The sequence below is a fragment of the Chionomys nivalis genome, chromosome 2 (genome assembly GCF_950005125.1).
Source record: "Chionomys nivalis chromosome 2, mChiNiv1.1, whole genome shotgun sequence".
Classification (NCBI taxonomy): domain Eukaryota; kingdom Metazoa; phylum Chordata; class Mammalia; order Rodentia; family Cricetidae; genus Chionomys; species Chionomys nivalis.
Genome location: NC_080087.1, coordinates 16,885,050 through 16,899,155, shown reverse-complemented (window position 1 = coordinate 16,899,155; position 14,106 = coordinate 16,885,050). Strand labels below are relative to the sequence as shown.

The following is a 14,106-nucleotide window of genomic DNA, read 5'->3' as shown; positions in this document are numbered from 1 at the left end:
CAACATTGGTAAGGATTGATTAATGATAGAACAATAAGCACTACATATAACCCCACACCTATGTAATGTATGTGTTTACTATGCTTTCTCTGTGTGTGAATATCTGTGTGCATGTGGACAGGCATGTGAGGGCACACATGTACACGAATGTGTTCCTATCAAGTCAACATCTTGCAAACTTTTTCCATAATTACTTTCCACCTTAATTTTCATTATATATTTTTAAAGATTTATTTTATTTTTAGTTGTGCATACATGTGTGTGTCTGTGTGTGAGCATGCATATGTGAGTGCAGGCATTTGTGGAAGCCTGAGGGAGTTAGGGCCCCTGTAGCTAGAGCTACAGGTGGTTGTGAGCTGCCTGATATGGGAGGTGGGAACTGAACTCGGCTCCCCTGCAAGAGCAGTGTGTGCTCTTAACCACCGAGCTGTTTTTCCAGCCCCTCCACCTTATTTGTCTTGAGGTAGAATCTCTCATTGAACGTGGAGTTTATCAGTGTGACCAGGCTGGTCAGCCAGTGAGGCCCAGGGACCCCTGTTGTCCCTACTGCCTCAGTTCCTGAATTTTATGGGGGTGATGGAAACTGAATTCAGGTTCTCCTGCTTGTGCAGCAAGCACATTACTGACTGGGTCATCTCCCTGACTCCCTGTTTATTTTGCTTTGAAAACATTTATTCTAACCATTAAGAAATGCTGAGAGCTGTGTGCTTATCACATAAGGATAGTATAAATATTAATACTTTCATAGACTCTATAGATAAAACATTAAAATCATGCTGATAACGGGTTATACATTTCACTGTACAAAGGGATCTATTTTTATGAAATGTTAGATTTGTATGAATTTGAGTTTGTTATTAAACTTTCAATGTGGACCAACAAAAGAAGAGGTTAAGTAGTTTTAGTAAAGCACCAGGTCCATCAAATGTCAGCTGGAAAACTGGAGGATGAGGAGTACAGAGCCATTGGACGTCATTGTTTTAAAGCTCTCGCTTCATTTGGTCCAGGGCATCTATTGATCCTACGTTTTCCATAGGGAGATGAGTTAGCTACAGGAATGCACCAGAGATTTTAAAGTTCCCCAGAGTTGAGATTGTTAAGAGTGACTCCTGATAATATGTAAGGTTCGTTAGAGCAGAAGTGTGTCCTATTTTATTCTCTCCTGCCTCGGCAGAGTCCAGACTAATAATCACCAAACACTAATGACATCATTGAATGCACTTGTAAATTAAAGGCATTTCTGTCTTTCTATTATTGTTGTTTCATGGAGCAACTCACCATGACAACTAGATGACCGTGACCAAAAACCACGGGTTTGCAAATATCTCAGGGAGCACAGAAGAGAGCTGAATGCTTTATCTGTGCCCAGCGATTGTGTGCTGAGTTCTCAACCCTTGTGTTAATGTAACTGTATTTATGAGTTACTGAGGCATGGTGCTGGGTTTGGCTCATCTCCATCCCTTACCAGTTGTGCGAATTTGGCAGATTTTTAGCAATCCCATACCTTTGTCTGCCCCCCCCCCCATTATCTTCCTTCATTCTTCCTCTACCTCCTTTCCTCTCCCCCTTTTTTCTTTCTTTAAATTATCTGTTTATTTACTTATTTATCGACAAGGTCTCACTATATAATCCAGGATGGTCTTAAATTCTCCATGTAGCCCAGGCTGGCTCCAAACTCCTAACCCTCCTGCCTCCATCTCTTTGTATTACATTTCTGTACTGCCATGCATGGCTCCGTTATTTCTTCAGCCACAGAAACAAATCTGTGATGGCTTTGAGAATAAAATGTACTGGTGTGCAATCACCCACAAGTGCAGGTGCAGATTACCATTCACCATCACTGGTTTTCCAGTTCTCTCCTCTTTTTGGATGCTTGTGCCGCTTTTAACCGCTGCATTCCTGATCATTAGCCACAGACTGCTTTCCCGGTGCACGAAACTGAGTGTGGACTGAGCTGATTAAATCATCTCATCCCCCAGAACTACATTTCACAACACATTTGTATCCCCATTCGTATTTCAGCTAATAGCCTTCTCGTTCGCACCTTCTTCCGGATGAGAAACGGGAGGATCAAACTTTACTTTGGCACCATCCCCTATAGCTAGTTGCCAAATCCTGCTGTGCTTTGTCTTAGAGATGAATCATCTACACTATTTCTCTTTCTGTCCTTTAGACCCCCCCTTTCATCTGCACTGCTGTGATACGTTTCCTCTGCTTCTCCAGCTATGTGCGATTCCCTGTTTCTTGTTTACACGACACTCGGGATGTTGACAGTTTCCCTCCAGCTTGAAGGCTTGCACATGCCTCACTCAGGCTGTCTCAAGGAATCTACTGCCCTAAGGATCTGCAATGTGTAATGAGTTCCATCCTTTGTATCTATAATAGTACAGGATAGGTTCCATCCTGGGGAAAACCATGGCTTGGGTTCCTATGAAGGAAACCGACTAAGATTCAAGGTCAAACTACATGATACACAGACATTTTCCAATATGGTCCTAATCTATATCTACGTTTACCTCAATTGTTCCTCTGCCTAAATTTCATATCTGCATCAAATCTCTGAACATCTTCCACTTTTCAACAGTATTCACAATTTCCTAGACCCATGCACTTAGTTCCTTCTATGAGAAATGTGTGCCAATGTTGGAAAACTGGAAGGGCATCAGTTCTTCAAGGTATACAGTTTAAATATCACTTCTCTGGGCATTGTCTTTGACTTCTCCAAATAGAGCCATTCTATGAGTGTCCACGACTTTCCCTGAACATTCCTGCATTACAGCCATCTCTTTCATGGGAGTTACCTCCTAGAAAACGAAGTTCTAGAAACAAAGACTGGCACTCCTCTATTCTCCCATGCTTTCCCACTACTGAAAGATATACTAGAAGTCTATTGCTATTATGAAAAGAAGGAGGGGTGGGATTGGGTCAAATAGAAGAGTTACACTCACCATGCAGACCAGGTGGATTAACAAAACTGACAATCTCCGAACTCCCTGTTCTTGGGCAATATTTGAGTAAGACGATCTTGGCATGAGAGCCAGATTCACAGCACAATTCTTATTTTGGGGGCCACGTTGAGCTAATGATTTTTACTAGGATACAGGTAATTTCCAGGAACTACATGGTCACCACCGTATCCAGGAGAGGATGCATGCCATGAACAACGGCTAATTACAGGAGAGAACTCAAAGCTCTTAGCTTAAGAAGAACCAAGAAAGTGTGTTCTCTCTTCCTGGTGGTAATCCCCCATTGCATTCTCCTTCCCATCTTGTATTCATTGTGACCATCATCAAATTAAGGAGCTATCCTGCCAGAAAATGTTTCCAAAGCAAGACACTATCTATACATCCAAGAGAAGTGTTAATACCTTTGTATTAACAGATGATCTCAGAAGAAAAGAAATTCTACAAGTTATGATATGATATTAGTAAGTCATCTTTGTAGGAAATGAAATCATAGAAATGCTGTCTTCTCTCATACTTAACTCACCAAACTGGATGCTAGAGTGAGTTATATGAACTCTGAGCCAATATTTTGTAGCCTTGCTGGACTTGTGCTGTTCATTTTCCTAGAATAATTGCCCAAACTGCAGTGTTTCAAAGGAAAGATTAAACATGATGCTCAGGTGTGCAGTTGGCTGTTCCCGCATGGATGTACATCGATGTGTCTGTGGTAATAGCCCCTGTTCAAGAAGCCGTCTAATACTTCAGGGCTACACATACTTCCAGTACTGAGCCCATCTTTAATCGTCTGACTGCCTGTTCCTATGCGGAATGGAATGACCTGAATGGTTGGAAACCCAGTGCTGCACAGAAACCATTTTTACCCATGAACACCACCAAACACTGAAGAGCATGCTTAGGGGTGGGCAGGGGTGCTATACCTCTAAGGCAGACTCCTTCTGGTGGAGGTTTGCATGAAAATTTTTCCAGTCTTCTTTTGCAGTTGCAACTTTGGCCTGGACACCTTCTGCTTTCTCTTTGGTCAGCAGCGAGCTCAGTAGCTCCCCTTTGGAGAGCATTGTATTTAGCTTATGCTGTCCATTTTCACTTTCTGATAGAAACTCCTACAAGGAAAAATAGAAAATTAGGTACCTTAGGACATGCCAAGCTGTAACGTTCTTTGCTTTAAATCAAGGAAAACAACAAATCAATAAAACAACTGTTTTATTGCCTAAGTTAAGTGACCCGGGTTTTCCTTTAGCAATCCAGTTGTGAAATATTTCATTTCCTAATACAAATTCTAGATTGGCTGCAAAACATTGGGAGGCATGTTATGAACTGTTATCAACTGTTATTAAAAAATAAACAGGAGAAGTAATGAGGACGAGTATTCCTATCAGAAGACCATGGGAAAGCTCCTATTTATCACATAGGGGCAGGACAGGGGTAGGTTATGTAAAGTGGATGCATGAAATAAGGGACATTGTTGTTAGTAGTTTATAAAGAAAACAGTAACAGGGTATTTTATAGGGCTTTTTGTTTGTTTTATTTTAACTTTTTCTGATGGAGGTGGGTCTTGTATTTATCTGTTGCTTTCATTGGTAAATTAATAAAGAAAACTGCTTGGCCCTGATAGGACAGAAAATTAGGTAGGCGGAGTAGACAGAACAAAATGCTGGGAGAAAGAAGCCAAGTCAGGGAGTCACCATGATTCTCTCACTCCGAACAGACACAGGTTAAGATCTTCCCTGGTAAGCCAGCTCATGGTGCTACACAGAATATTAGAAATGGGTTAGATCAATATGTAAGAGCTAGCCAATAAGAGGTTAAAACTAATGGGCCAAGCAGTGTTTAAAAGAATACAGTTTCTGTGTAATTATTTCAGGGCATAAGCTAGCCATGCGGGCAGCTGGGTGCTGGGGACGCAGCCCCGCCGCTCTTAGCACAACATTTTCAATTTACCATATACTTTAAATTTTGCATAACCGTCTGAGAATGGAAATGTGATAAATAAATGAGATGCAGGGTAATATATATGGATCTAATTTCATTCTTTTACATGTGGACATTAATTTTCTCTATACCATTTACTGAAGATGCTTTCTTTTTTTTCCAATGTATCTTTCTGGCATCTTTGTTGAATATCAGATGGCTGTAGTTATATGTAATCATCTTTGGATCTTTGATTTCATTACATTGGTTTAAATATCTGTTTTTCTGCAAGGAACATTTTGTTTTTATTGCTATAGCTCTGTAACTTATCTTGATATTTGGAATGATTCCTTCAAGCTCTTTTTGCTTAGGTTTTTTTTTTTCTATCCAGGGTCTTCTTATGAAGTGCAAGTTCATGATAGAATGGCTACATGAAGTGTGGTCATGCTATGTAGCTTTCTCAGTGTCTGGGTTTATCCAGAGGTTAGCTTCCCTCTTGATAAGTAAGTATATTCTACATATTAGAGTTGATGACAACTATTATTGGCAGACATTAGAGAAGAAACAAAATGAATAAACAGCTAAAGGTTGTTTGTTTTCGTTTGTTTGCCAAGAAACATAAAAGTAGAAAGTCTATGCTTTGGACATTGATTAATCTGAGTGGGTGAAATGTCCCCTTGGACTTGTATGTTGAAATCTTGGTCTCCAGGGTGGTGACTCTTAAAAGGAGGGACCTGATGGGAGGGTCTGGTGCAGTTAGAGCCAGGCCCTTGAGAGATCAAAAATAAACAATTAAATGTAACAATTTATTTATTTATTGTGTTTGCATGTGCATGTCTGCTGTGGCAAATGTGTGGGGGTCAAAGGACAGTTTCCAGGAATTGGTTCTCCTCTTTCTCTATGTGAGGTTCCAGGGTTTAAACTCATGTCTTTAGTCTTGACAAAGAGGACCTCACTGACCATCCTGGAGAGAATTCTAAGAAAACAAGCTGGCCACTTCCTAGTATCATTTGCTTCCTCTCTGCTGTGGCCCTGGCCTCCTGCTGGCAGGTCCACATGCCATGGGAATCCTAGCTCTAGAGCTCCACTGAGATCAGAGTGTTTCCTCCAGCCTTTGGGAAGGTGAGTTACACCAACTTGTTTACTCTGTAAAGTAGGCTACACAATCATGCAAACTGGACCAGTTCAGGACTTCATCAAGACATCTCTTTTGATGGACGACTATTTCACACAAGCAACTGGGCTAAGATTCAGTAGAAAAGGCTGTTGTCAAACACGGAACTGGGTTTCATAATCACAAACTGGTGGTTGAATGCTTCCAGCTCTACTCCCTGGCCTGGAGCAAAGTTGGAGGAATTTTAAAAGCAGTACATTTCTAAACAAAATCTATCTTGTTACACCATCAACCGGGATTCAAAAGAGTGAAGTTGGTAGACATGGACACCATTATTTCAGAGCCTGTGTCCAGTAGACAAAGTTCTTGCATGAATTCTTCCATATTAACGTTGGGTATATTCATATGTTTTCCAGTAAGAAATTCAAATTCCCCAAACATTGGCTCAAGATTGCTATTATAAAAAAATAACCAGCTATATATGATACTTTTCTGTGAAAAAACAAAGTCACTATAGGATCTAAAAGTGTTGAGATTCAAAGTGGCAGCTGACATGCACTGTGGAGTTGTAGTTAGGTGAGGAAAATATTAAAATAAACCAACCAAAGAAGCAAATATCACATGTGGTTGCAGCTCTGACTGCCTCAGGCACAAGCCTCCTGACCTCACTGAGACATCTTTATCCTACTGGCACATGCTGAGAGCAGTAATATTACACACCTGTCATGCTTGGGGTAAAAGTTGAATGAAAAAGACCCTCCGAGTGCTCAGGTGCACTGTTAATAGCTACAAGGAACTGTTACTGTTTTCTAAGCCTTTATTAAAACATAAAATAGCACCAAGGTTTGTATATGAGTGGGCTAGTTTCTCTTCTGTTGTTTCAAGGGTAGGTCTATCTGAAACTTAAATTTCTTCAGCTAACTTTAAACTGTAATGCTCTTATGTGAAGACCCAGAGTAACACATGAGTCTCACTCAGCATTGCCATGAGCGCCGTCAGCAGCCCTCTTACCTGGATCTTCTGAAGACTTGCAGAGACTTCGCTGAGATTCTGAGGTAGATCAAAACACTTGGCTGTGGTGAGTTTTGCGTTAACCAACCACTGCTGGAAGCCCCTGAAGGCCTTCTGAAATCGTTCTTGCAAAATCTGTTCTTTGTTCTGGCAGCCCTTGGATGCTTGCAGACAGAGACTGAAAGGATAATTTGCAAATTTGGTGACAGAGGAAAAGTGAAGAAGTTGATTCAAGTGATACCTCCCAGAGCCTACAGTCCTTAGAGATGTGCATTTATGTTATTTGGCACTCCCTCTCACTCTTAATTGATATCATCACTGAAATCACACTATAAAAACGTTGTAGCTTCTTTAATATTTTTGCACTGGGTCTCACTATGTCACACAGGCTGACCTCAGTCTATGAGCTTAGAGAGCCCTGCACATAAGCCACCTGAGAAGTTATAACCACAGACAACCACTCCAAGCTCAGCTTTGCTCCTACTTTGTATGAAGATATTTTGAAGGCAGATGGAGTTTTATTTATTTATTTTCCTGAAATCCTAACTACACCTGAGACTGAAGCAGAGGCATCGCGGCTACATGCTGAGACTCTGTCTCGAAGGAAATTCTTTTGAACAGTGGGACAGTTTATTCTCACCAGTTATATTCTTTAATTAAGCCTGAGACTTTCCCACTGTAAGGGCTCAGGTCCCTGGAAAACCGGCAAAGTTCATTCAACTGAGACTTGAGGTCCTCCGTCATAGGCTCTGCCTTTCGTAGAGCATCCAGGATCTCCTAGTAGGGAAAGACAAGACAAGCACTGAACTGGGTGACTTTCATATTTTCATACCCTGCATGCACACATTAGGAGTTATTAGTGAGAGGCAAACCAACCAAGTAAACTCAGTAATGGATGAGGTCTATTTTTCAGGACTTTTTTATAGCCCATGATGGCATGTGGGTCATCTGTATCTCCTTCCAGTCATGGATAGACACTCCTGCATCAAGTATCAAGTAGTTAAGTGATTGAATAATCAATGACTTAAAGTAAGAACAAAGAGAAAATACCCTACATCATTTAGAAACTGGTCCAACTAAACTATTTAAAAAGTGTCTATTATTTAAGACATCAAATGATTTAAATGAAAAACAACATATATTTTATACTTACAATATGTGTCCCATTTGATTTTCTGTAGTATTTCCACTGAACACTGCTATTAAAAACTTCTTACAACCCACAGGTCTTATTTACCTACTAGTTCATATACCTCACGGTTTCTTTCATGTAGTCATCTAATCTTTGCTAAAATTCACTATGACATTTGAGGATACTTCACAACCCCACGAATAAAAGTAGCCTTCTCCTTTTTGGAGAACTTACAACTTAACTGATAAACAATATGCAGATAATCACAGCACTAAACATATTAATTCAAAAGGAAAGCCTATCATTGAGGAGCACAATTCTGAAATCAAAACTATGATCAACTGGGCTCCATAAAGTACTTTGCTATTAGAGCATTCTCTTATATGATTAATATCAAGGGACAAATGAGATTCTGAGTTGAGATCCTGGTCAAGTTCCTAGCACAATGTCTGCTACACTGTTCAATGCCTACATTGTAAAATTAGAAGGGGAATAACAGTCAAATATATCAACTGTATAAACAGTGTCACTCACCAGAACAAAATGATTTGTTTTTTAAAAATGCATACACAGGGATGGTGAACTTCATGGGAACAGGAGTAGATCCAGACCAGGGACATTTGCAGAGGCAGGACTGAGCCAGCAACCTGGGCTGGAGCAGACCTGAGACCATGAACTCCACAGGAGAAAGTACAGGGGAGCAACTTCTGAGCAAGTGGGCCAGAGCCAGAGACCGCTGTGTGGGTCCGGGCATGAATCTGGGCTTCCAGGGAGTAGACCTGAGCCAAGTCCTCTGCAGGTCTAGGGTGCACCCTAGTCTGGGACCTCCAAGGGAGTCAGAGCTAGACACCTTTGCAGGACCAACCCTAAGCCAGGGAATTCTGTAGGAGCAGATCCAGACCAGGGACTTTTACAGAAACAGGTCTGAGCTGGCAACCTAGGCCAAAGCAGGCCTGAGACAGTAAACTTCATGGGAGTGGAGCAAACCCCTGGAGCACTGAGCAACCTCCAGGAACATGGAGTGACCAACAGGGTAACTAGAACCGTGGCATTGACTGTACCATGAGGAGCAACCATCTGAGCCTTAGATCCAAGGGCATCTAGATTAATTACCAGAGTCGAAGACAGCCCCAACCACACCAATTAGAGGAAAAGATGAGTAGACAAGATAAGAACACACTCAATACCACAAAGAGTAACACAACACCAGTAAAATCTAGAGACCCTATAAAAGCAAGACTTGAACAATCAAATATAAATGAAGCAGAAGAAAATTACCTAAAAAATAACTTCAGGAGAATGTTTAAGACTCTTAAAGAGGAAATGAAAAATTCTCTCAAAGAAATAGAGGAAAAGACAAACAAAAAAATTGGAAGACATTAGTAAATCCCTTAAAGAAAACCAAGAAAAAGTAATCCAACATATGAAACTATTCAAGACTTGAAAACTTAAATATCACTTACCAAAATTAAATCAAGACCAGAGAAGCAAATTAAACAGACCTATAGCTGTTGAAGAAATAGAAACAGTCATCAAAAGTCTCCCAACCAAAACAACAACAACAACAACAACAAAAACCAAGGGTCAAATGGTTTCAACTCAGAATTCTCCAAGATTTTCAAAGAAGAACTAATACCAATACTCCTCAAATTGTTCCATACAATAGAAACAGAAAGAACATTGCCAAACTCTTTTTATGAGGCTACAATTACCCTGATATTCAAACCACATAAAGACATTTTTAAGAAAGAGAATTACAGATCAATCTCACTCGTGAACATTGATGCAAAAATACTAAATAAAATACTGGCAAATTGAATCCAAGAACAAATCAGAACCATCATCTACCATGATCAAGTTGGTTTCATACCAGAGATGCAGAGATGGTTCAACCTGTGAAAATCTGTCAATATAATCCACCATATAAACAAACTGAAAAATAAAACCCACATGATCATCTCATTAGATGCTGAAAAGGCTTTTGACAAAATACAACATTCCTACACGATAAAGGTCTTGGAGAGCAAGGGATACAAGGAACATACCTAAACAGAATAAAGGCAATATACAGCAAGCCAACAGCCAACATCAAACTAAATGGAGAGAAACTCACAGCAATCCCACAGAAATCAGGAACAAGACAAGGTTGTCCACACTCTCCATATCTATTCAATATAGTTCTTTAGGTTCTAGCTAGAGCAATAAGACAACAAAAGGAGATCAAGGGAATACAATTCAGAAAAGAAGAAGTCAAACTCTCAATTTGCTGATGATATGATAGTTTACATAAGTGGCCCCAAAAATTCTACCAAGGAATTTTTACAGCTCATAAACACTTGGAGTAGTGTAGCAGGATATAGGATTAACTTAAAAAAAATCAGTAGCCCTCCTGTACACAGATGATAAATGGGTTGAGGACAAAAGCAGAGAAACATCACCCTTCACAATAGTCACAAATAGCATAAAATTTCTCAGAGTAACTCTAAACAAACAAGTGGACTTGTATGGCAAGAACTTTAAATCTTTGAAGAAAGAAATTGAAGAAGACCCCAGAAGGTGGAAAGATCTCCCATGCTTTTGGGTAGGCAGAATTAACGTAGTAAAAATAGCAGTCTTACCAAAAGCGATCTACAGATTCAATGCAATGCCCATCAAAATCCCAGAAAAATTCTTCACAGACCTTGAAAGAATAGTATTCAACTTCATATGGAAAAGCAAAAAACCCAGGATAGCCAAAATAATCCTGTACAATAAAATAATTTCTGGAAGTATCACAATCCCTGAATTCAAACTCTATTACAGAGCTACAGTACTGAATACAGCCTGGTACTGGCATAAAAACAGACAGGAGGACCAATGGAACTGAATCAAAGACCCAGATATTAATCTACAGATTTTCAAAGATTTGATTTTTTAAAAAGATTTATTTATTTATTATGTGTACAACATTCTGCCTCCATGTATGCCCGCACGCCAGAAGAGGGTGCCAGATCTTATTACAAATGGTTGTGTGCCATTATGTGGTTGCTGGGAATTGAATTCAGGACCTCTGGAAGAGCAGCCAGGGCTCTTAACCACTGAGCCATCTCTCCAGCCCTCAAACATTTGATTTTTGACAAAGAAGCAAAAAAATATATCAAATGGAAAAAAGAAAGCATATTTAACAAATGGTGCTGGCATAACTGGATATCAACATGTAGATGAATGAAAATAGATTCATATCTATCACCATGCACAAAACTCAAGTCCAAATGGATTAAAGACCTCAACATAAAGCCAGCCACACTGAACCTCATAGAAGAGAAAGTGGGAAGTACACTTGAAGTCATTGGCACAGGGAACCACTTCCTAAATATAACCCCAGCCACACAGACACTGAGAGAAACAATTAATAAATGGGACCTCCTGAAACCTAAAAGCTTCTGTAAAGCAAAAGACACAGTCAACAAGACAAAAAAAACAGCCTATAGAATGGGAAAAGATCATCACTAACCCCACATCAGACAGAGGTCTGATCTCCAAAATATACAAAGAACTCAAGAAATTGGACACCAAAAGATCACATAATCCAATAAAAAAATGGAGTACAGACCTAAACAGAGAACTCTCAACAGAGGAATCTAAAATGGCTGAAAGACACTTAAGGAAATGTTCAACATCGTTAGTCATCAGAGAAATGCAAATCAAAACAACTCTGAGATTGCATCTTACACCTGTAAGAATGGCCAAGATCAAAAACACTGATGACAACTTATGCTGGAGAGGTTGTGTGGAAAAGAAAACACTTCTGCATTGCTGGTGGGAATGCAAGCTGGTACAGCCCCTTTGGATGTCAGTGTGGCAATTTCTCAGAAAATTAGGAAACAACCTTCCTCAAGACCCAGTAATACCACTTTTGGGTATATATCCAAAGGATGCTCAACTGTGCCATAAAGACATGTGCTCAACTATGTTCATAGCAGCTTTGTTTGTCATAGCCAGAACCTGGAAACAACCTAAAAGCCCCTCAACTAAAGAATAATAAGGAAAATGTGGTACATTTACACAATGGAGTACTTCATAGAAGAAAAAAATAATGACATCTTGAAATTTGCAGACAAATGGATGGAGCTGGAAAACATTTTGAGTGAGGTAACCCAGACCCTAAAGACAATTATCATATGTACTCACTCATAAGTAGTTTTTAAACATAAAGCAAAGAAAACCAGCCTACAGAGAATGTAGACAACAATGAGGACTAATACATACATGAATGTTATCTACATGGGAAGTAGAAAAAGACAAGATCTCCTAAGTAAATTGGGAACATGGGAACTTTGGGAGAGGGTTGAAGGGGAGGGGAGAGGCAGGGAGGGGAGCAGAGAAAAACATAGAGCGCAATAAAAATCAATAAAAAGGAAGCTGAAAAGAAAAACTGCCAAAATAATTGCATAAAAATGCATACACACAAACACACATATACACATATGTATACACACATACATAGTTGCACATACACTTAAACACACTTGTGCTCTCTCTTGTGCATGTGCACATACGCAATTTAAACTGAGGAGAAAGGACAAATAGATTTAAAAAAAACTACTTGAGTAGCTATGCTGTTACTATTGCTGTTCTCGGTGATTTTTATGGAAAGACAGCCACAGACCTCATCAACACACCAAGCCTGTGTTGTGTTGTCACACTATAAATGACGTCACTATCCTCCTCACTATCCTCTGGTCACTGTCAATCAGCAGAGTTGCTGTCATGCTATGGAATGTAGTTATTTCCTCTGAATTTAAACTTTCCTTCGTGGAGGGAGGGGAGGCCTCGGAAGATGCAGAAACCCCACAAAACGAGTTTTAGGAAGGTTGTGAAATTTACATGACTTGGGAAGTACTAAAAGGGACAAGAATCACAAGTCCCCTCCCTAATTCTACAAGTCTAATTATGATTATATCATTATATAATTATACTGAGTGTTGGGGGAGGGAGATATTTTCCCGTGGAGCTGCCTGCTGGGGCGCAGAGAGCTCCATGGATGCCACTTTCACAAGCTGTCCCCAAGGCTAAGGTGAGGTTTCCAGTGATACATGCTTCTGAGGTACCCATGCTTTTGTGAAGAGCCCCACAGTACTCGCTAGGTCACCAAGCTGTGCTTAGAGGGACCTCTTTCTGCAGTGTGTCATCTGTGATGTATGTGCAGTGAATGAATGTCTGCTCACATCTCCCCAGGAGAAGTCATAGGACACACTCATTTGTTCCCCTCTCTCTCATGCAGAGACACGCAATAGTCTACTCTAAGTCATAGCTCTTTCAACCACTTGCTTCCTTACCTCTTGCTCCCGGTCCCCACTCACGTCTTATAATTTCCTAGAATGGCACAGGGCTCTTAAGTGACTTCTGTCGTCTCCTTCCCTTTCCGCATTTCTCCTCCTTTGGTTTTAATCCTCTACTTTACCTATCTGATCAAGTTATAATCACCTCCCGGGATTCTGCTCTACCGAGGGATTCTCTGTGGTCCTTCCATCTTCCCGGGGATGCTTTCTGAGAATGTTGTGCTGGCTAGTTTTATGCCAATGTGACACAAGCTAGAAGCATCCGGGAAGAGGAAACCTCAGTTGAAACAATCCCCCCTCACAACTGGCTTGTAGGCAAGTCTTTGGTGCATATTTTTCGATTGATGATTGATGTGGATCAGTCCAGGTTCCTGGGGTAGGGTTTATGTCTGGGAAAGTGGTTCTGGGAGTCAGAAGAAAGATGATTGAGAAAGGCGTGATGAGCAAGCCAGTAAAGCAGCATCCTTCCACAAGGCCCTGCCCTGACTTCCCTCAGTGATGGAGTATAGCCCAAGAGTTGTACACGGAAGTAAAACCCTTCCACCCCCACGTTGTTTTGGTCATTGTTTCATGACAGCAGTTGAAACCCTAACTAGGACACATGCACAGCATGTTTGCAGCATTTGTCACGAGGACTGTTTCTGCTGGTTTCAG

General features: G+C 40.4%; 1 protein-coding gene across 23 annotated transcripts in view; it reads right to left on the bottom strand.

Annotated features, from left to right (window-relative positions):
• Syne1 (spectrin repeat containing nuclear envelope protein 1) overlaps positions 1–14,106 on the bottom strand; it is a 471,855-nt gene that overhangs the window by 226,759 nt on the left and 230,990 nt on the right. For all 23 annotated transcript variants that reach the window (XM_057763198.1, XM_057763205.1, XM_057763207.1 and 20 more), the window contains 3 exons: positions 7,640–7,776; positions 7,000–7,177; positions 3,884–4,066 (listed from right to left, as the gene is read on the bottom strand). In XM_057763198.1, the coding sequence (XP_057619181.1) occupies positions 3,884–4,066; positions 7,000–7,177; positions 7,640–7,776 (498 nt within the window). The remainder of the gene's footprint in view (positions 1–3,883; positions 4,067–6,999; positions 7,178–7,639; positions 7,777–14,106) is intronic.